The following is a 24,949-nucleotide window of genomic DNA, read 5'->3' as shown; positions in this document are numbered from 1 at the left end:
TTGGGGAAGGAGGGGAAAAAAAATGAGAAAAATGGCACAGACCAATATCTCATTTCTTATACCAAGATAAGGTCTAAATTGGCTCATAACTTAAATGTAGATGGTAATACTATATGTAAAGTAGAAGAACAAGGAATCATTTGGAAAAATAAAATACTATTAAGAAAAAAGTAATCTAGTAAGAGGTGACAAGAAAAACAAATAGTGGTGGATTTGTGAATAGAAAGGAGATTTATGTGGAAATAGAAAATGTCATAATTGGGATTAGAATGAAAAGCTGAGTATGAAATTGAAATTATGAACTTAGATGACTGTCCAGACATAGAAAAGTTCATAAGGAAGTTTTAGGGGAGAGGGGCGGGTATGAGTTGTTTTGCACTTATTGGTTTAGGTACCTATTAGCATATGTAGTTCAAAATGTCTAAATAGCAACTAGCTGAAGGAAAACATGTTCTTTCTCTCAGGAGAGAATCTAGGGCTGAATATATACATTTCTCAAATATCAGCATAGAAAGGATAAATGATTGAACTGCAGTCATCAAATATTGTTCTTTCTGCTCAAAGACCAAAATGACATCATAATGTTTGTGTCAATGTACAGTATCTCCAACTGTGGCTGATCAGATCAACATGAGCTTAGAAGGCTCTACCATAGGTCAGACACAAATAGCCCAGATTGTTACCAACTAAGTGTAAAGAACTAAAAAGGGCCCAGGACAGAACCTGGAAACTCAACTACAATTCATGGGTATGACATACTGATCCAACAAAGGAGACTGAGATGTAATCATACAAGTAGGAGTGGTTGACAGAAGAGAAAGAAGGAAGATCTTCTTTAGGAAGAAGATGGTCAACAATGTGAAATGCTACAAAAAGATCAAGATGAAGATTAATAAAAGATTATTAGAACTGATAGTTGCTAACTTTGGAAAGATCAGGTTTAGTAAAGGGATGAGGTTGAAAGCCAGACTGCAAAAGGTTTAGAAAAAGGAAATAGTATAGAGTGTTTTCAAAGAGTTTGGCTGAGAAATGGAGGAAAACTACAGGATGATAATCAGTGATGATGGTAAGATCTAGGGAGGATTTTTAGATAGTTTTTGCTTAAGGATGCAAGAGACATGTGTTTGTTGGCAGCAGGAAGGAACCAGTAAATGGAGAAAAAATTGAAGAGTGGAGAGGCGAGGATAATGGTGGGAGCAATTTGCTGGAAAAGACAAGAGGGGATGGGATCAAGGATATATGTAAGGAGTGAGCATGGAAAGAAGGTCCATCTCTTTATCAAAATATAGTAAAGGGTTAAATAGGAGATGAAGTCAAGTAGGTTGTGAAATGAGGAGGGCTTGTAGAGGAAAATAAAAGAGATCCAAGAGAAAAATGGTCTCAATCTTCTTGGTGAAGAATGAGGAAATTTCCTCATTTGGAAAGGTGATAGTGTGAATGCCTTGAACAAAGTTTTTTAAAACAGATGTTTAAGAAGTTTATAAGACTTGCTCGAGTCTATATAACTATTTCCCTGGACCTAAGGCAAACCCTGGGAAAGTTGCCAAAATGAAAAAAGCCCAGGGAAGCAGATGGGAAATGCTTTAGGGAAACCTACAACAAACCTTTAACAGAATTATGGGATTGTTCCAGAAATTAGCAAGTACACATCTTAGGGACTTGGAACATTCTCTAGCTGGCATCTTCTTCAGCATGTGGCAACTATCAGTAGTGTTATTGCCAGATCTGATGTTTCATTGACCTTTCTTCATTCCAACATGTTCACATAATTCTTCCCTCCTAAATAACATAGAAACAGTATACAAATGAAAAGAAGTAACTTTTTTTCCTTAAATCAAGTCTGTCTAAATTTTCAGATGATGAAATTGAAACTATTACCACTCATATAAGTGTTCCAAATCATTATTGATCAGAGAAATGCAAATTAAGACAACTCTGAGATACCACTACACACCTGTCAGATTGGCTAAGATGACAGGAAAAAATAATGATGAATGTTGGAGGGGATGCGGGAAAAGTGAGACACTGATGCATTAATGGTTGGTGGAATTGTGAATGAACCCAACCATTCTGGAGAGCAATCTGGAATTATGCCCAAAAAGTTAACAAACTGTGCATACCCTTTGATCCAGCAGTGCTAGTACTGGGCTTATACTCCAAAAAGATACTAAAGAAGGGAAAGGGACCTGTATGTGCCAAAATGTTTGTGGCAGCCCTGTTTGTAGTGGCTAGAAACTGGAAAATGATTGAAGCCCATCAATTGGAGAATGGTTGGGTAAATTGTAGTATATGAATATTATGGAATATTATTGTTCTATAAGAAATGACCAGCAGGATGAATACAGAGAGGCTTGGAGAGACTTACATGAACTGATGCTAAGTGAAATGAGCAGAACTAGGAGATCATTATATATTTCAACAACAATACTGTATGAGGATGTATTCTGATGGAAGTGGATTTCTTTGACAAAGAGCCCTAACTCAGTTTCAATTGATTAATGATGGACAGAAGCAGCTACACCAAAGAAAGAACACTGGGAAATGAATGTAAACTGTTTGCATTTTTGTTTTTCTTCCTGGGTTATTTCTACCTTCTGAATCCAATTCTCCCTATGCAACGAGAACTGTTCAGTTCTGCACACATATATTGTATCTAGGATATACTGCGACATATTTAACATATATAGAACTGCTTGCCATCTAGGGGAGGAGGTGGAGGGAGAGAGGGGAAAAATCGGAACAGAAGTGAGTGCAAGGGATAATGTAAAAAATTACCTTGGCATGGGTTCTGTCAGTAAAAAGTTATTATAATAATAATTAAAAAATCAAGTCTGTCTAAATGATTAAAGAGCAAAGGTCCCAAACGTCTAAAAATTCCATTATCAACTGGCATAGCACTAGATTTGGAATCAGAAGGCCCGAATTTTAAATATTAGGGCTATCATTCACATTATAAATTTTTTGCCTGTTTTGTCATTTTCAAAATGATAATAAAGCTTGCATTACTCTATCTCACATTACTGATATAAATTAATACATGTAAAGCACTTTACAGTTTACAAATTTAAACTATTTTTACTTGTTTCCTAAGTCACTAAAAAAAAAAACCCACACAAATATTTCTGTTGACACACATTTGAGCCAACCTCAGATTTGAATTAAAATTTTTCTAGTAATATTTTGATAAAGTTCCCCAATGTATAAAGGCCACCCCAAAATATTAGTTTTTACATTTGCTTCTTCATCCAGAATCAATTTTTTAAGTCTTCTATGTTGATTTAAAGTTTTCTGATGTCATTCCTTTTGGTGCAAAATTATTTCATTACCATTGTACACCATTTCCTAATCAATGGATACATTTGTTTCTAGAGGCATCTTAAATCTTGGTCTTTCTCAAGTGCTACAAATATTTTGAGACCAAGGAAGCTGTTATTGACTTTCTTGGGATGGAGAACAGTATAAAAATGGTAGAATTGTGGGACCAAAGAAGTTGGTCAGTTCAGTGACTTTTCACACAATTCCAAGTTGTTTTCCTGACTTGGTTGATCAGACATAGTTCCACCCAGCTTATTAGTACACTTTTAATCTTTCACAATCTTCCAATTTGGTGTGAAGTGATATGTTAGTGTTTACAATTTGCATTTTAATAGTGATTTTTCATTAGTTATTAGTTTTGCAAATTTCTGCACTCAACTTAGTTTACATGCTATGACCACTTACAAATTGTGACTCATTTTCATAACTGCATTAATCCCACATAGATTTTGGATGCCAAAATTTTCATCAGAAACTTTTCATGCAAAATCTTTTTGCTGATACTTTTTTTCTTATTCTAAATAAATTGTGTTAAAAAAATATGCATTTCATATGATTGAAAGTATTCCTTCCCATAACATTTTCTATCTATCATTTGATTATAAGTTTAACTCTAACCATTAGTTGTGAATGATACAAACTTTTATTACTTAGAGAACTTATCCATTTGGCTATTATTATAGTATATGGTATAAAATGTTGATCTATACATATTTTCTGCCAAATTGCCTTCTACTTTTCCCATTCTTGTTGAATCAAGTTTTCCTCCTTCAGGAGATTTGTTGATTTTTACCAAAACTAGGTTGCTATATTTGTTAGTTTCTAGGCATTGCTAATCTAAACTAGCTTATTGACCAACTTTGCTATTTAAAAAAAGTACCAAATAATTTTGATAATTATTGCTTTATAAGTTGAATTCTTATTAGACCCTGTAATACATTTTAAAGAAATATGCTGCCCCCTCCTGGTACTTTACTAAATTGCAAATTTTATAATAATAGTTTGGAGATGAAAGATAACCAAAGTTTAGATTATTAGATCATTATTTTTCTTTCTCTTTCAGAATGACCTTTATAGATTTATTTCATATATTCCTCATTTTGTATATGCAACTTTATCATTCTAGTTCATGGCCACATCTGCTTGATACAAATTATATCTCTCTTTCCACTTCAATTCCACTGTCCTCAGTAGACAGTAACTAATAAGCCTGGCTCTTTTCATTCCTTCCTTGAAAAGAACATCTGCTTTGGTATCTTATTCCAGCTCTGATAACTCCTTATTCTCCCCAAGCTTTGTTACTCAAATCATCTAGTCTAGAAAATCATGCCAAGTTTTTGGGAGCTCCTTTGGGAAGGTAAAATGTTGGTTACATAAAGTCACCAGTTTCATGAATGAATCACAAAAGAACCTCTGCAATAACCTAAATAAGGAGCTCATCACCAATAACTATATAATTATTTTACCACAGCAAACCAAGAAACAAAAATAGACACAAAATGGCCCTTACTTCTGTGGGGTTTCCCTTCTACAATGTGTTGGGTAGTAAAAAGAAACAATGACAGGGAAAGAATCAGATTTTGGATAATTTGTAAACATTAAGTTAGCTACTAATATTTCATATGTGAAGTCCAATGGTCCAAGTACACAAAATAGTGTACAAATGAAATTTTGAGTTTTACTATATTGGAAACAGTAAGTTAAGCTAAAAGGCTAGAGTTTTAAGAATTCTAAGAGAGGTGAATAATAAAATCAGTGGGGATATTTTCTCCTACCACTGTCTTCGGACTCTGTACTCCAGCACCATCCATCTCATGTTGAATCTTGCACCCTGAAGCCCTTCTCCAATTGGCAAATTCTTACTGGGACCCTCATTTTGGCAGGAGGCTCAGGCCAATTGTAATTCCCCTTGTCCCTATGCTTCTGACTTTCCAGACTCGAACATCATACTCCTGTGCTGGGAACCTTAATTACTTCACCTTAACTCCTTGTTGTATAGTGTCTGCCCCTCTGAGACTGTAAGCACCTCAAGGACTGGGGCTATTAGTATTTATATTTCCAGCTCTTAGCACAGTGCCTGACAGAGAATAAAGACCTTAATAATTTGCTTGTTGCCTTGCCTTATATTTTAACAACAAAAAGTATCATTTCATGGGGTATTTAGTTATCTCCCATTACAGTACTCAAAAGTATCTGAAAAGGAGCATCTAGAAAATAAAATTATTTCTCATCTGTTGCAGAGGAAGATAAAGAGAATTCTATGAAGAACTTGATAAGATTTCACAAATCAAATCAAAGTATACTTTAATATTTAATGACTTCAGGGCATAGGTGGGCATTAGGGAAAACAAGAAAAAAATCTTACACAACATGGTTCATAAGGATAGCAAATGTTTGTCACATCTACATATCACAAAATATGCCTCAGAAATAGGAAAAGCAAAGGCTAACAGACTATACAGAAACATCATATCTACATATTTTTTGGGTGAAAAAGTAATAAGTAACCAATTTCTTTTTTTTCAGTAAGAAGGGAGAGAGGAGCTCAGATCTGAGTTCTTTGATACTGGGAACTCCTAGTATAGAAACACCCTTCAAGGATGCAAAGTGACAACTCTACCTTAAGTAGCCTTGAAAGCTGCCTATGGCACAAGGTAGTTAAGGGATTTGGCCAGTCACAAATCTAAACTGTGAGTGGCAGGAGGAACTCAGGTTTTTCTGATTTCGAAGTCAATCCTCTATCCCTTTCTATATTGCCTCTCTGCAACAATAAAAGCACAAGAAACCAAACTGTTGGATATGGTTATATGTGTGTGTGTATGTGTGTGTACATGTGTACACACACATATGTACATTTTTATAAAATAGTAAAACTTCAATAAATCAGAACGCTAAGGGGTAAGAAACAAGGTAAAAATTCTTAATTGAAATTTACTAACTTGAATTTATTTTTATTTAATAAAAACTCAAATTTTTTTCTAGAGTCTAAAATATTAGTCTATCTTATCTTAAAACTGTAATTAACATTAATTCACCTTTCTTTGAGGTTTCGGGATCTTATCATGCACTCCTCAGTGTCATTATTCTGAATTATCTGTATTATAGAAATTAATTTTATATTTAAATCTAGAATATACACTGGATATAACTTTTTTTATTAAATGAATAATACTAGGTTTAGGTTTTTTGGTTTTTAGTGTTACCATTTGTCTTTCCTAAAAGTGAAATATAGTAAACCCACCTCGCAACCTGCTCTTTTTCTACCTCAAATTGTAAAACTGGAACCAGGCTGCTGAATATAAGCCTACCTTTATTGTCTATCAATATTCAAAAAAGCCATCCTTTTGTCATTAAGAATATTTACTTCTTCCTGTGAAGAGATCTCAAATGCTCCTCCAATTCTTTACCAGATTTACAACAAGTGAAAAATAAAATCATCTGATGAAACACCTCTTCGAATATAGTTGGGATTCTGCTGAAACTCATTCATACCCAAAGACTTCCTTCCCAATGAAGGAGGGAGTGCTTTAGTGACTCACCCCCGTAGGCAACACTGTAGACACTAGGATTCTCAATATTTTATCTACAACTTTTTAGGTTACTTTAACTTTTTTGTACTATAACTAAACCCTTGTAACTAAGTATTACTATCACCAGAAGAGAAAAAAACTAAAAAATGTTCTAGAATGATTAAATGATTGCATAGAATAAGGTCCAGAATTCTCTTCTCTTGGGAGTCAAGATTTACTTTGCCCTTTTCATAGCATCTCTGGATCAAGTTCAAGTGAGTAGAATCCAGTTCTCAGCATATAGTCTAAAAATACAAGGATTTCAAAAAATGAAGGAAAAAGATTTAAATTTCATGTTTTATTCCATAATGCTTTATATTGTCTCCTCCAACAATTTCACATAAAAAGAATATGAATTACACAAGATCTGTGTAGACACAGATGAACTATGATCTGTAGCAATGAAAGAAAAGGAATACTATGTATAAAAATAATGTTTTTTACTGGTTTACAGGTAATACCGCTCTCATTTTGAGTTATATATCAACTAGTGAAATAAAAGTAAATGCAGGAGATAGTTTATTCTCTTAATGAAGCTTAAGTATGGAATACACATTTATCTCAAACATACCTCTTTACATACATGTGTATGTATACATATCCCTGTGTTATGTGTGTATGTGTATCTTAGGTGCTCAATGCACTTTCTATCAGAATATAGAGATAGCAAGGACAAGTGAAATTTAAAATAGGTTTATATAAGGTATATATGAGGTACACTTGCAATTAAAGAGACTTTTTCTAACTTCAGAAAACATGTTTTCTACAATATTTGGGAAATAGCTGCTGAATCGCTAGGTGGAAAAAGTCATATGCATTCTCTTTAATAGTCTAATAGTTAAGTAGTTCTTCAACCAGTATTCACTTGATCATTCATAACACCAAGAATAAGCCAAACAGACTTATTTCTCCAAGAACCTTTACCAGTTAGACTAAAAGCTAATTCCACAGTTTAATTTGTTCTGACATATTCTTAACTATCACATGCTTTATTCCTAACACCATTAGCTATAATAAAATACCCTGATTATAAAATGTAGCTGTTAAATGATTCAAACCTAATAGGGGTTTCATGACAGATATCCTAGATTGGCATATATAATGCCAAAAAATATATAATGCCAATAAATAATGAAATAATGAGAAAAAAATTAATATATTTACTATGAAACAAAGAAGCACAAAAAAATTTTATTTTTGTTAAATAAGATAAAACATCATTTCAATGTAAAGATGCCATCTTTATTTACAGGCTAATAAAAAAATATTCAACCCAACTTAACTAGTTATATAATACAGTTGTTGCAAATATTACATCTTTTATTGATGAGCCCAACCCTGAATAGAAGGATAGATTATATAATAAATAATGTTGTGAATAATGTTTAACATACATAAGTATAGAAAACACTTTTGAGTTTCTGAAGACAAATGCAAAAATCCCCAATGTGGCAAAAATATCACCACCAAGGAAATCCAACCATCTTTTGACAACTGTCCAGTTACCTCTGCCACCAAGGAATTTTCATTTTTCTTAAATCTATCTATGGTCCCATGTTATAAGTTAACATTCTGTTATATTCTAAACAGTCATTACAGATGAGGAATCTTTAGAAAATGGTCTTGATGTTAGATGTGTCCATATGCTATGGTCATTACCAAGACCTTTTCACTACATACACACACACACACACTCACACACACACACACACACATACACACACACACACCCTTCCAAATCATTCTTTTTCATGAGAGTCTAGTTTTGTCTTAGAAACAATTGTGTAAATTGGTAATAATTGCTATATATTGGTGGTTTCTTTTTTTTTTAAAATAAAAATGAAAACATCAATACTGCTTTATATTGGAACCTTTTCTTAAATCTTATTCCTCTTTAGACTAGGGTCTGAGAGGTACAATCATGAGCAAAACAAAAAGAAATTGGGAAATCATCTCTGTAATTCCTAGTTCATTCTCAAAGTGCTACATCTCCTAAATGAATTTTGAACTGCAACAGTTGCCAAAGCACCTTGTTATGGCCACTCATTGGTAGGAAGCACAGATTTATTCACAATAACATCCTAGCAACAGTGCTCTAATCTGGGGCTTCAAAACCAAGTTGAAGAAGAGATGAAGGGGAGACAGTCATAGAGGTATCTACCTCTTTCTGCACGTCTCTATTCAGCAGCCCTTGAAAAACTACAGCAGCAGGCTGTGGGATATCAACAAAGAAATAAGAGTAGTGTTTTCAATGACTTTGTCCATTTCAGGTTGGAGTTCCAATCCTTCACAATGTCCTCCAAATCACATCATCATCTTCACAGGTATCTAGGTTCAGGATCATAATAATGCTTCATAAATCTAAAAGTTAGTTCTTTCTGACCAACAGTTTCCATCTTAATATATTTAAAAGTTTTAGTTACAGATAAAAAGGAGGAAATTCTCTGAAAAATGTGTCACCATCATCTTATTGGCTTTTTGGAAAATAGGAGAAAAAAAATAAACTGCATGCCCTAGGGGAATAGTTTTTAGACCTGTCACAATGAGAAACCTCACGGCAAAGCATTACAAAAATGAACACACATTGAAATCCAACTGCAGATCTTATGTCATGCATGAAAAAACAAATGCTCCTCCCACCCCCCAAAAGTGATGTTAGAGCAAACAATGATATGTACGTACCTTGCTTGCTTACTCAGTTCTACTATTAAATACTAGCTTTTGCTTAAAGGCAATGTTATGTTACAGAGTATTTTAATATTTGTAACAATATACAATATGAAGTGCACTACTATTAAAAATTTAATATGGAAATAGCCAAGTAGAGTGAATGAAACTGTCCCCCAAAACAAACAGCAACAACAAAAACCTATCAATGAGCAATAGTTGTTATAAACAAGATTTCAAGATTTATAAATAGCAAAATCACTGAATAAAGTATATACATTTTAAAGATTTCTCTATAAACAAATATATAATGCACCTAGAAGAAGCTAGGAACCTTGTCCTGCATCATATAACATTTCAACATTAGGTATTGAATAAACTGATATCATTCTAAAGGCCGTTTAGGTTTTTTTTCCATCTTTAGGGTCTTTAAAACAATAATGTTGGCAAAACTCATCTCTTTAAGTACAATGCTTTGACATTGCCTACTAGGGTATAGTGGCTTGCACAGTAGCAAATGAGAGCAATCAAAATAGGTTTTTTCTGCAATAAGAGAAGCTAGGACATTTGTGAAGTTTGCATAAGAAGAATAAGGAAAATAGCTACAGATATGGAAAAACTAACCAAGACAATTACTGTATCAAGTTTCCTAATACTTCATGTGTGCCCTGAGCCTTGAGAAATAGTAATTATAAGTTACTTTAAAATTACTCTTCAAAGGCAATGTATTTCATGTCAACAACAACAATTTTGAACTTTTAAGTACCCGGACTATCATGGCATGACAAACTGTATGAACAACTCAAAATGTGTAAAACTAATCTCATAAGGACACTAGGAAGGAAACCTACCCAGGACTGAACAATGCCATGCACCTGCATCAACATAATTGTGAACAGATATTTTACACTTATTTGAATTTTTAAAAAACAAAAAAGTATAATGTGCAAGAACTCTTCAGAAATTATTTCTAGTGCAGCATTGATTGACAAAAGTTTACTTAAACTACTTTTTAACTGCACTAAACAAAGCTGAAAGGTATTCTCATTACATCTAAATGATCACTAAGAAATGATTAAGGAATCAGAATCTGTAATAAATAGAAAACTAAATCATTCCTGCAATTTTGAAATATTTGAAAGTGGGTTATTTTTGTTTTGTTCTGAAGTTAAGCCCACTTTCCTGCTATTAACAGAATAAAATTTTGCAATTTAAACACCAACAATATAGCATTTGGGGATATACTTAAAACATTTTAATTTACTCTTTTGTAATTAAAGGCTATTTCCTATTAGATTCCTGTTAACACTGTCCTTCTGTTATGTGAAAAAGGAACTAAATGAAACAATTATGCTTCATTTTGTACCTTTAAAAGCTTAGTAATATCCCTTTGGGAAACACATGCTTTGGTGCTTATAACATTAAGAAAATAAAAATTGCTTTACATGCAATTGCTAATTATGGTTTATCACAGAAAACGGAGAGTTTTAAACATTTAGAATTGCTCACAATGAAGCCCTGAGGTAACTGCCTTTTATTTCGGCAATAAACAACAGCCTCCCCTTGTTTTTAGATAGTCCTTTTTCACAACCTCCCCTAGTATATAAAATCCTTAACAGTCTGAGTAACAAATATTGCCTGCAGAAAAGTCAATTTAATAAACCAATTACGACAAAGATTCTGCTGACTCAGCTAATTTGGATGCATTGTCATCAAGAGGAGCTTCACTTGAGGTTCCCAGATCTCCATTTTCATGTCCATCAATTACTGGTTTCTTATTAAAACCTGAAAAAAAAAAAAAGAGATGGAATAGAATGCACATTAATAAGATGGGAAAAGAAGGATTTTTGGTGACAACTTTATTTTACAAGGGAAAAACTGTTATAATAAATACACTATTAATTATAAAGTGATATACTATGCTCCAAATTATTAAAAAGGCTTGTTATTCTTCACAAAAGGCAGCTAGATGGAACAGTGGATAGAGCACCAGCCCTGAAGTCAAGAGGACCAGAGTTTAAATTTGGTCTCACACACTTAGCACGTCTTAGCTGTGTGACCCTGGGCAAGTCACTTAAGCCAAATTGCCTCAGGGGGAAAAAAAAAGAGGCTGTTCCTATTTTGAACAGAATATTATATAACAATTTTGCAATAATGTGTAAATTTTATATAGAAGCACAAAGTATCACCAACTTCTGATTATTGTAATGGAATAAAATGGCTCAGATGGCCTAAACTAGTAGATAATGCAAAATTAATTTCAACTAAACTTCAAAATGCATTCTATTGCCACTTTAACTAAATGATTATGTTCTACTGTTAAAATGACTTTGCAACTGAATAGCATATCTTAAATGACAGTTAGGGAGTCAGCTAGGTGAAGTCAGGAGGACCTGAGTTAAAATTTGGCCTCAGGCACTTAACACTTCCTGGCTATGTGATCTTGGGCAAGTCACTTAACCCCAAATGCCTCAGCCAAAAAAAAATAATAATAATAATAATAATACTTAGGAATTTTGATAGGACGCAGGAAGAAGCTAAGTCTAATATTAAATTTGAGAGTTGGATAAACTATAATAAGGATAATCCCTACATAGATAAACATAATGAACCCTTGTTATTGATTAGCTTTTAAAGAATGAATGTATATAATATGATAATCTGTGAACATGTCATGGATTGCATAATTTAAATAATATATTATGGAATATTACATAACAAGTTATACAAATGATTCAATCTGAAAAAACTAAAATAATATTTTGTTACTTATCATTGCCCCCAATTTAAAACAAAATAAGCACAGAAACACACTCTTTAAACTTCTCTATTAGTAAACTAAAGATTTTTGTCATCAAACAACTATTAATAATGCTTAAAAATATATCAAATTTTTACTTTTGGGAATTTGAATAATACCCTTTTACCTTGCAACAATTTTATGTCTCCACTTGCACTTTTCCGATGAGCAACAGGATTTCCACTTCCCTCTAATTCATCAAGATACAAACGATAACGGTGTCCACTCTCATCCTCATACTCCACGTTTTCATCATCAGAATCTACCTCAGGAGCAACATAAACTACTTCAAACTCAATCTCTCCTCTCTAAATTGGGAGGGGGAAGAAGAACAAAACTGCTCTCAGTTAAGCAATTAGAAATTTTAAAGGATCACTACAGTTGAGAAGAAGTAAGTTCCAAACATTTTCTTTGAAATTAATTTTAATTCTTGAGAATTACATTTATTTGTCTACTAATAAGTTCATCTAAGATTATTTAGAATCTCTATCAATACACTTGATAAGGTGACTTTTACCTCAGGCAGGAATTCACCATAAAAGTGATGATAAAATGATTTTTATATTCATTTTAATCTTGTAACATTGAACTAAAGTTACCGAATAAACAGAATCCTCCTTTAAATAAATGACTGTTTTTTTTTTCATATCAATACAAACTTTTTTGTCTATTTATTAGCATTCAAAGTTTTGAGGAAAATTTTATTAGATGTAGAACTTCCAATATTACTTATGAAGAATATTATATTTGAGGGTTATTCTAATCACAATTATAATCTGTGTTTGTGATTATGTTTACTTTAAAAAAAAATAATGGCAGTATTTTATTTTAAAAAATACCAAGTCTCTGTGTGACATTTAACCCCAACTTCCTTGCAAAAAAAAAAAAAAAAGAGAGAGAGAGAGAGAGAGAAAGAGAGAAAACAAAAGAAAATGCCTAGTCCTTCCTTTAGCCATATAGTATAAGTAGCTTCCAATAAAGTACTTTAGGTACTTTAAGGTAGAATCTGCCTATGTGCAAATGACTACAGAATTTTTCTTACTGGATGACCTCTTAAAAGAAATGCACTGTGTGTTCTGTTCTTTTTATATCAGCACATAAATTTCAATCTTCTAGTAATTAGAAGAAATAATTGTTTTATTTGGCACAATCTGTCACAATATTTCTCTTTAGGGGTTGTTGAAGTAGATGAACTTGTTTTAAAAAATATACTATTTCAGTATAATTGGTTTCCTTTATAATACTACGCATTTTATTTCATGTATTTCAAAACATCCTGAAGAGGTATATTGGTTTCACCAAACTGATATAAAAAAAGAGATTTGCACTAGGCAAATTTCATATTCATTTCCCTCTTATGTAAAATGGTGCTATTTTAATGTCTGAAGTTGTTAATTTAGTGCAATGAAGAAGAAAAGGTGAAATAGAACACAAGTATTTCTGTGCAGTTAATATATTTACTTTGATCATCCCCCAGTCAATGTATTTTGAAACTATATGTGTGACACATAAAATAGAATTTAATTCAAGAAAAATAAAAACACATTTGTTTTAGCATTATTACTCTCAAGGTGATTTGTATATTAGAAGATATTTTGCATATGAAGTAAATAGGAAGAAGGTATAGATACATACTTGATAGCCAAACAAGCAGATCCTAATGAAAGCCCTGCTTATTCAATGGAGAAACAAAAATGCATATCAATAGTATCTGAATTTCCAAATTACAATGCAATGTATCATTAAAAACATCCCTAGTGTCAACTGATACCAGAGACCCCTAGTCATATCAATCCGTATAATAGTATTTGTAAATAGATGAATATAATAGACCTGTGAAATCATTTATATAACAGCTACCACTTCTCAATTGGATTTTGGAAAAGGTTTTTCTCCAATGAGTGGAATAGTGTGAGCAAAAGACAAATGTAGGAAGCCTGGGTCTGGGTTTTAGTACTGCCACTTAGCAGCTGCCTAATTATGAACAGATCATTTCATTTTTTTAATGAAGTTTACCAATTTATTTTGACAAACACTTTATTATCTTTTCTTCCCATTGTCATTTCCTCATTTAAACAACAAGAAAAAGAAAAAGAAAATCTTTTCATATCAAAATTTCAGTCTAGCAAAAAACAAATCCTCTCGTTGGTCATGTCCAAAAATGTATTTCTTTTCTTGCATTTTAAATTCTACCACCACTCTGGCAAGAAATAGGTGAAATGTATCATTTCAAGTCTAAAATTTTTCAAAGTTCTTCAACACTGTAGCATTTCACAGTAATTTTAAGGTTTGCCAAACACTTTATAAACAGCACATTTTATCCTCATATCCTGGAACATAAGTACTATTATTATACCTATTTAGCAAGTGAATAAGAGGCAGGCAGTGATTAAATGACTTGCCCCTAGGATCACATAGCTTTTAGGTGTCTGAAGAAAAACTTGAGTTCAAGTTTTCCTGACTGCAGGTCCAAAACTCATTTTCTCTTGTTTCTCATTGTTCTGGTCTATAGACTTCATTAGCACTTAGCAAAGTGCCTGGCAAAAAGTAGAATCTTAGTAAATATTTATTGACTGACTAATGCAATAACTTTCTAGGTTTAAAACTCTCTACTACCCATCTTTAAACTGATTTTCCTAAAGCATAAATCTTATCGGGTCATTCCACAGTATAATTCGTTCAGTAAACTACAGTGGTTCTCTATTACATCCAGGATCATATTTAAGATCTTCTCCTTTCCTTTTTCCTTCTTCTTTCATAATTTGATCTTCTCCCCTACCTTTCCAGCCTTTTTACTCTATAATCTAGTAACATTGGCATCTTTGATATTTTGCACTCAAGACACATTTCCTAACTGTGTCATTTTTACCTTCACCCCATGTTTTGTTGTTGTCATTTTTCAGTTGTGTCCAACTTTTCCTGACCCCATTTGGGGTTTTCTTGGAAAAGGTACCAAACTAGTTTGCCATTCTCTCTTCCAGTTCATTTTACAGATGAGGAAACTAAGACAATGTCTGAGAGACCAAAAGTGAACTCAGTTCTTCCTGACTTCAGGACTGGCATTTTATCTACTGTGCTATGTAGATGTTCATACTTATATTGTTTAATCTGATTCCTTGTTTCATTTAGAAGATTGAAACCACATGCCTACTATATAACCTCTCTGTCAGTTCCACTCAAAGCTTATCTTTATCTTTCATAAGATTAATCCTTCTACCTGTGTTCTTGATCCCATACCCTCTAATCTCCTCTAAGACTTTGTTCCAATTGAATTTTCAATCTTTCCCTCTTCTTTTGCCCCTTCCTATCTGCTTATAAACAGACCAAGGTCTCCTCAATGTTAAAAGAAAAAACTCCATAAAATTATCGTACTGATCCTTGTTTACTATCTAGTTACCATACTCTCTTCCCTCTCACTCCTAAATTCCTATGAAAAACTGACAAAACCCAATTTCCCTATTTCCTTGTCATTTTATTAGTCCCTTACAACTCTACTTATAAACTACTCTTTCAATGGTCATCAATGATCAATGTTTTTTGTTTTTTAAGTCATTACCTCCTTGACCTCTTTGAGTAAAAATGTGCTATTGAGGACCCTGGTCCACCCAAAAAAACAACAGAGTGGTTCCATACCATCAATAGCAGAGCAAAAATAGTAATATATTTATTAAATTGCTGAGAATGAGAAGACAAGTTATGCTATGACTATGAGGGGCACTCAGGCCTGTATTCCTGAGAAACTTAACCTTCTTTTGATTTCACAAAAAATGTTTTTTCCAGGTTCTCCTCTCTGTCTCTTTCATTGTCTCTTAATTGTCTTCCTGACTAGAAAAGATGAGCACTACTAAGATTTTGTCCTTAGTCCTTTTCTCTTCCCTCCCTATAAGTCATTTTACTTAACAATCTCTTCCATGGTTTCCACAATGACTTATCACAGATAAATGACTCCCAAAGCTTGCTAGCCCTAAATTTTCTTTTGAGCTTTAAGACCTACATATCCAAATATTTTCAGAATATCATCTCTTAATTCTTTTAGTACATCAAACAAAATACCAGAGATTATTTTCCCCTCTAAAATTAGTTTTGTCTCTTGTATCACTATTTTTGTAAATAGCACTACCATTTAACTAGTATTACAATGTTTAAAATTTCAATTTTCTTTGATTCTCCACTTTTCATTTATTTATTTCTTTTGGAAAGTGACATTCTGAATTTATTATATATATATATATTCAATACTTTTATTTTCCCCAGTTTTATGTAAAACAATTATTTACATTTGCTGTTAAAACTTTGAGTCCCAGATTCTCTCTTTTTCTCCCCACCACAAATTAAGATGACACATTTCAACTTTCATTTATAATCAGTTCCTAATTTCCCAACTTTCTAGATCCACTATAACATTATAGTTTTAAGTTTTCATTTCCACCTTCCTGACTAAAAGTTTTTTTTTTTTTAACAGATATTCCTTATTCTACTCTTAGTCTCACCTTCCAATCATTCCTTAATTATAATATCAGACTGATCTTCCTTACATATAGATTTGGTCATCCTATTCTTCAATTATTTCCTATTGTCTAAGTAATATGCAGACTCTTCTGTCTAGAAATCAAAGTTGAGAATAACCTGGCGTCATTCTACTTTTATAAATTGATCTTCAAATCACACGTGTTTAACTTATACTGGATTAGTTTCTATCTAGAAGAGGGGGAAGGAAGAGAAGCAGAGAGAAAAATTTGAAATACAAGGTTTTGCAAGGGTGAATGTTGAAAACTATCTTTGCATGTATTTTGAAAATTAAAAAGCTATTAGTATAAAAAATAAGTAAATACATAAATTGATCTTCAAACAGTCCTATGCTCTGATTAAACTCTGCTGCTGTCCTAAAGACACTGTAGGCTTTTTGCTGCCATGTTTTTTCATGCTGTTTTTTATGTGTGATGTTTTTCTACTCTTTCATTATCTATTTAATTACTACCAGTCCTTTAAAGATCAATAAAATGTCCAGCTTCCATGAAGCTTTCATTTCTTTCAACCCTCCAATCACATGTAACATTGTTTTGAATTAAACACATATTATATATGTTTATAGCATATATAACACAAACATCCATCATACATATAAAAATTTCGAGTTAAAATATGTGCTTAAACATGTTTTAAACACATCATAAATGAATGAAAAAAAACTTTATCATGTTACAGGCATTGTGCTAGCACTGATCATGTTACTACGCATCAGTTATATGTAACATGTCATGTCTAGACTATAAGCACTCTGAGAACAAGGTCTGTGTCTTATATACCTTTGTAGCTCCCTTTGGACCTAGCATAATGGTCTGTACAGAAAAGTGTTTAATAAATATTTAATGACTTTAATAAGTGGCTATAGGTTCTATATATAAATTTGTAACTGGTAATTTCATCTTTTATCATAAGTAGTCACTATACTATTAACCATTTTATGTGTCATGCACTACTTTGGCATATTTCTCAGAATAATGTTTTGAATAATTGAAAGAAATGTTAAATTTCAGTCAGAAGCTAATGAAAATAAAGATATAGTTTTTTAACTCAGTTAATCAAAGCCCTATTCCTAGATCCTTAGAGTGCCACAGTATCAGATCAAGAACCCTTGTAATAAGTTGATCAGTACTGTAATAATGAATTCTAGTCCATAGCTATGCCAAATTACTTAATTATGTGCTTCTGTATCACTGAAATATTCCCCTTGCTCATATTCTCAGCAGTTACTCTTCCATAATGGGTCACTATATAAGCAGTTTCCTGCTGTTATTCACTTCATACTCCCTCCAGCCAAGTTGGATTATAGTAAACACTATTTCATGTCCTGGCAGTAAAACTATTAAATAAAATTTCTACTTATTCAAAGAACATTCTTTGAGGTCCCTCTCAACTCTAAATCTATGACCCTAAATGTGTATAAATCAAATGTTTTAATGTAAAATAAATCTCTGTTTTACAAATAATTAAAAAGAATCGCCAATTAGTGAAAGTTAGTGAATAACACAGGCTGGATCTCAACTAGGAACTTCTAGGTTCTTAAGTGACTGCTTAGACTACTGAACTGTGCTACCACAGAACAAGTTTTACAGGATAGAAAGAAAAAAATCACTAACCCACTATTAATAGGTTACATATTTTGAGTTATTTATCAAGAACTCTTAATGGATTTGTTTTGACTCGTCCACAATCTTATGCTTAAATTCCTTTGTGACCACATTTATTTACAAATTTAGTTGACTCTATTTAAAAGTGCAGGCTATGGCTATATAACTATAAAAGAGATCTACCTGATAAATTGGGCCCTTCAACAACAGACTCTAAATAAACATAAACTAATCATATGTAGACAACAAAAACAGACAAATATAATTTTAGCAAGCCAAAAATGTAAATCATAACAAGCAATTCAGGTATTAGGTCCTGACATTTTATATTATCTAGTATATATTCTTACTCTTTGTCAATCAAGAGGTATGTATTAAGTGAATCTGGCACTGTTAGGCACTGGACACAAATACAAAAATAAAACAAGTACCTGATTTTAAGGAGCTTACATTACTTCAAGAATATATAATTTCACTTTGGAGAGTTGTTTAAGGCTATGCACTCTGCTCGAGAAAAGTGTTTTTTGAACTGTTTGTTTTCCCCTTTTCCCCACCTAAATCATTAGCTGGCCACAAGAATCTGAAAATAAGTCTCTCTAATGAATGTTGATTAATCTTTAGAAAGAAATTTATTTCTAGTTTGTGTTTTCTATATTTTAGTTATACGTGGCTTTATTCATACAGGCAGAAATGAACTTACTTGCTGGGAAAGAATAGTTACAGCTTCTTTATGTTTAGCATCTCTTAGGTTAACTCCATTGACTGCCAGAATGGCATCTCCAACATGCAGCCCTCCACAACGATCAGCAGGTTGTCCAGGATGGATTTCAGAGATGAGAATCGGAACACCATGTTCCTTTCCACCCTATCAATAAGAAAGAAATAATTTAATTAACAAGTTTTAGTCACAACCAAAATGACCAAGTTAATATTAATAATCAAATAAAATTAATCATATAAATTCATAAATAAAATCATAAAAGCATTTTCATAAAAACTAATTTTTCAATTAGATTTTCAAAAGTCTTTTACTAGAAAATGATAGTTCCTTTATCACATGACATTGAATCTCAAAGATTAGTAAAGCAACCTTATTATCTATCCAATAGATATCTATCCTGAGACCACAAGGGCTCAGGTCCTCTAAGCAATAAAGCTGTCAGAAGTAGAAGTCCATGTCCTTATAAAGGAGATGTTGTAAAACTCGCAGACCTCTCAACTATGACATGTGAATATTAGAAAATGATATATAGGCAGAAAGCAATAACAGCCAATATCAAAGGAACCTTAAAATCCCAAACCCAAACAAAACAAAATCCCCCACCAAACTAAGAGAATCTTAGTATAGCCAAGAAATGTTTCACATTTGTTTCAGGATATCATTTCTACTTATAGTCATAATGAAATTTATAATCGACTGGAACCATGGAAAAAAAGGTTTAATTATACATGGGATACATTCTATTTACTATGAGAGAGAAAAATATAATACAGTTTAGTAAGATTTTCATCAAAAAAATGGTTAAAAGTTTTAAGAATCACTTTTGACATTTAAATAAGCTTGTTATCTTCAAAAAGTTCATTCATCTGCACTTTATTCCTTGAAGCAGGATTACCATAATAAACACAAAAATAAAAAGCACCACTTCTTACTGTAATTGAAATGCCAAGACCTTCATGATCTTCTTTGAGGAGAAGAACCTTTCTAATTGGACCAACACCTTGACTTTTCTTTAAGGAATCCTGATCCTAATTAAAACAAGGTGAAAAACATTTTAATTTAATTAAGCTTATTGTATATAATTACACTAAATGATGTTACTGATTTAACACTACCACATAGCCTTCAATTAGAAATCCTTATTTTAGGGAAAGACAACAGGCTGCCAAATAATAGCTGCTAAGAACTAAAGGGTAAATAAAAAAAGCCTTAGAGTACTTAAAAGTACAGCGAAGATTCAAATATTTTTTGAACTATTCATTTTGGACTTAAACTGTCAGCTACATGACTAATAAATTATTTTCATCCTAAAGCTAAGCAACTAAAGAAAAAATATGAGACTTTTCACTCTGGATACTGATACTCCTGACTCCTCAAGAATAGATTTATGTGCTCTTGTTGTCTTTTTTGCCCCAGCTTTTCGATCCTCACTCAACCTTGACAATAAGAAAAAAATATGAGACTATACAAAAAAAGGTGATTATCCTGCATTCCATCCTATAATATCAACTGAATAATCCTGCTTCCTAGGAGAGGTTTGCTACCTTTAGTTTGGAAGAGTAAAGAATCAAATAAAAGACTACTGATATGATTTTATCCTCTGTAGATCATCCCTTATTACTATATATATATATATATATATATATATATATATATATATATATATATATATATATATGCCCCACTACTACCTCTCAAACTTTTCTTCAAAGTGCCACACACTTACAATTCTAAATCCAAAGTATGAAGAAGTTAGGGAAGAGGGCTCACTAACGATGGAAGAGACAGTATTAGCAATGAGTGTGACCAGCAATATACTATATATTCATCAGATGATGGTAAAAACAAATATTATGAAGACATAAATTATTTCCCTGTCTTGGAATTATCCTCTTGCAAATATAAAATACCCACATGAACCAAAAGTTAAGACTTTTTCCTTTACATGCAGCTTTTGTATCATATTTGATTTGGATATGCCTGAATGGATAGTAAAACCAAGGAATCTTTGGTTCCTCCGACTTTTTCTTTATTAGCTTAAGATCGGATAAGTGTGTAGATGGCACAGTGAATAGAACATCAGCCCTGATGTCAGAAAACCTGACAAATTTAGCCTCAAACACTTAACACTTACTATCTATGTGCTCTGGGCAAGTCACTTAACCCCAACTGCCTTGGGGGAAAAAAATCAGATAAATGGTAGCAGTATCCCAGAATCTGCGTTTTAAATTTGGTAACCAAACCATTCTTAAAATGTTTATAAAACTGTGTCCATCTATATAATATACATTGCTGTTCAGTCATTTCAGTCCTCATATAATCTCTATATGGGGTTTTCTTGGCAAAGATAATAGAATGATTTGCCATTTCCTTCTCCTAGTCTTCCTTCTCCAACTCATTTTACAGATGACTCAAACAGGATTAAATGACTTGCCTATTAGTCACATAGATAATAAATGTCTGAGGCCATATTTCAATTTATATCTTTCTGACTCCCCTAGCATTCTGTCCATTGAGGCACCTAGATACTCATTATGTACATAGAAATTAATAAATATTATTTGTAAATATCATCATGCAATATTGCTTATTTTATTAATTTTACTTATTATGTTGACAGACTGACTTATGAGTAGCAAATTTTGAAATCAAATATACCTGTAAGACTAACTTAATAAAAGAAAAATTAGAAGTGTGACCCATAGTATTACTACTGATCATCATATTCTAAAGTATGATTCTAAATGGCAGGTATTACAAGGACTGGCAAAATCTTTATGAGCTGTTATATTTTAAAAATGATTTTGCATTTCAAATGAATAAATTTAAGGTCTTTTTTGATTGTAGATTTAATTAACAGATTTTCCTAAAGAGATTAAAATCAGAATTGAAAATGGGATTATTAAACACAAAAGATTATGATAAAAGAAAAAGGTTGATTACAAAGGGATCAAAAAGCGTACATGTCCTGGTGGTGCTTGCATTGATCGTTTCAGGTCATTACGCCCTCTGCAGGCTCTAATAACTGTTTTGTGACGATGCAGGTGGATTTCAGCTTCTAGTTGGTTCCAAAGTTTATCATGAGCAGGTCCCTTCATATCTCGACCTAGTAACTGGATCTGTTGGACTCTTGTTATTTAAAAAAAAAAAAAAAAAAGAAATTAAATTTATCTAGTTTGTCTATATATATCTAGTTTATCTATATCCCAGAACATGCTAAAGAGAAAAATATAATACAGCTCTTGCCTTCATGGATCTTGGAATTTTGTTAAGAAGACAAATACTCTTAGAAACAAGAGAATAACACAAAATATAAATACTAAAATACATATTTAACAAATTAAGCGATAATGTTAATTTCAACATAATAAAATGTATATAGTCCAAAAAGTGAGAGTGCAGCATCAGGAGGAGAAACCCTTACTGGCAAGATTTGTCAAGTTTCATGGCAGAAGTGGAGCATAAGACAGGCCTTGAAGAGTGGATAAGGTTTGGACAGCAGAAACTAGGGATGGTTCCACATAAGGAAAATAATCTGTTAAGTTCTAGGCAAGGGAAATAATCTGAATAAAAATACAATTATGAGAATGAGTATACCATCTGTAATAGATATGCAATAAAGTGTAACTAGCAATAAATATCAGGAGGAATTTCTTGTAGAATGGTGAATAAGATGGCTGGCTCCATAAAGTAGAATGAAATTTTGGAGGACTTTAAATTCCAAGATGAAGAAGAGTTTAAACTTGATACAACAGGCAATAGGACAGTCTTAATGAGGTCTGCAGGTAAGTAAGTGGCAATGGTGTGATATAGATCAGGAGACCAATTAAAGGGCTATTGTAGGAATCTAAACAAGTAAAAAAACTACTATTTATGTAGTCCGCTGTAGATTTCTACAGGATAAAGAACTCCTAGTGAGGAAATTTCCTCTAATGTTGGGGAACAATAATTGTTGTATAACTTATAGTCTGAGAGTACTACAGGTAAAATGATTTGCACAGGATCACAGACCTAGCAATGTCAGACAGGACTTGAACCATGACTTACTAAGTCAAAGATCAGCTCTCTTGTTTTAACATACTGCCTATCTAATGGTTAAAGATGTTAATTCTAAACCCTTTCCAATAAATCTGGAACATATCTCATCAACATTAATTTCTTGAAATTAGATTTCCTTCAACTTGTAAAATTTCTCTTAGAGTAAAGGTTATTGTTGCATTTCCATTTATTCTAAAAAATTATCTAAGCAACAAGTTTATGAAAAGATTTTGTTGAATATCCATTTAGTAATTAATTTTTACCCACCTTCCAGCCAATTCTTTATCTAAGTACTTGGCTGCCAGTCTTGCCCCATAAACTTCTGCCTGGAGAACTGCTATGTGTCTACGAAGAGCTTCATTCTCCTTTCTTAATAGCTTCACTTCAGCTTCAAGTTGAGCTTCTTTCATTTTTTCTTTTTTGTTTGCTTCAAGCTCTCTCTCCTAATATAATTTTAAAAATATAATTTATTGACAAATTAATAAAAACCCTTAGAGTTGGCATTTCACTGTCCTTTGCAAAGCAAAGTCTCTAAACCTCCTGGGTTTTTTTTTTTTCTTGAACAGTTATAATTTCATCTGTGAAGGAAACTTTAAGCAAGGAAATTTCCTTGACTGATGAAGATCAACATCAGTTTATAGTCAAAGCATTCCGTAGATTAATAACAAGTGATTTGCTAAGGGTCACAGTCTCTGTGTCAGAAGAAGAACCTGAACTCAATTCTCCCTCATTCAGGCTGGCTGTCTAGCCACTATATATTGGACAGTTAATAAACAATATACATACATATATATATATATATATATATATATATATATATATATATATACACACACACACAAAAATAATTCATTTCCTGTGAAATGGATTACAATACCATAAACAATATTTCCTTTCAAAATAAGTCACATTTTCATATTCAATTAAATTTCTCTAAATTACCATATCTTCCCCTAAAGCAAAATAATTCATTAATTTGAACAGAAAACCTAAGGATTTCAACATGCTTAAATCCTGATATCATCAGCCTAATAAAATGTTATGCCTTGCTTTCTTCAGTTGCTCTGATCTGCTATAATTTCTTTTACAAAAAAATCACAAATACACAAAAATTATATTCACTGAGTCTATCATTTAGATAATCATTTGACTTAGATGTGAAAACATAGGAAAGATTATGTTTTTTAAAAATTGCTTTCCCAAGCAATAAACTGGGAAAATATTTTTACAGTCAAAGGTTCTGATAAAGGCCTCATTTCCAAAATATATAGAGAATTAACTCTAATTTATAAAAAATCAAGCCATTCTCCAATTGAAAAATGGTCAAAGGATATGAACAGACAATTCTCAGATGAAGAAATTGAAACTATTTCTAGTCATATGAAAAGATGCTCCAAATCATTATTAATCAGAGAAATGCAAATTAAGACAACTCTAAGATACCACTACACACCTGTCAGATTGGCTAAGATGACAGGAAAAATAATGATGATTATTGGAGGGATGCGGAAAACTGGGACATTGATGCATTGTTGGTGGAGTTGTGAACGAATCCAACCATTTTGGAGAGTAGTTTGGAACTATGCTCAAAAAGTTATCAAACTGTGCATACCCTTTGATCCGGCAGTGTTACTACTGGGATTATATCCCAAAGAGATTATAAAGAAGGAAAGGGACCTGTATGTCACGAATGTTTGTGGCAGCCCTT

At 32.4% G+C, this 24,949-nt stretch overlaps 1 protein-coding gene across 2 annotated transcripts in view; it reads right to left on the bottom strand.

The window, feature by feature from the left end:
• Positions 1–8,056: 8,056 nt before the first annotated feature.
• GOPC (golgi associated PDZ and coiled-coil motif containing) overlaps positions 8,057–24,949 on the bottom strand; it is a 41,413-nt gene continuing 24,520 nt past the window's right edge. For both annotated transcript variants that reach the window (XM_031964365.1, XM_003769382.4), the window contains 6 exons: positions 23,509–23,684; positions 22,167–22,332; positions 20,136–20,231; positions 19,183–19,347; positions 12,479–12,659; positions 8,057–11,336 (listed from right to left, as the gene is read on the bottom strand). In XM_031964365.1, coding sequence (XP_031820225.1) covers positions 11,218–11,336; positions 12,479–12,659; positions 19,183–19,347; positions 20,136–20,231; positions 22,167–22,332; positions 23,509–23,684 — 903 coding nt within the window. In that variant the 3' untranslated portion in view covers positions 8,057–11,217. The remainder of the gene's footprint in view (positions 11,337–12,478; positions 12,660–19,182; positions 19,348–20,135; positions 20,232–22,166; positions 22,333–23,508; positions 23,685–24,949) is intronic.

The sequence above is a fragment of the Sarcophilus harrisii genome, chromosome 4, assembly GCF_902635505.1.
Source record: "Sarcophilus harrisii chromosome 4, mSarHar1.11, whole genome shotgun sequence".
NCBI classification, from domain to species: Eukaryota; Metazoa; Chordata; class Mammalia; order Dasyuromorphia; family Dasyuridae; genus Sarcophilus; species Sarcophilus harrisii.
Note: the sequence above shows the minus strand (reverse complement) of the source record. Positions and strands in the feature narration are given on the sequence as shown.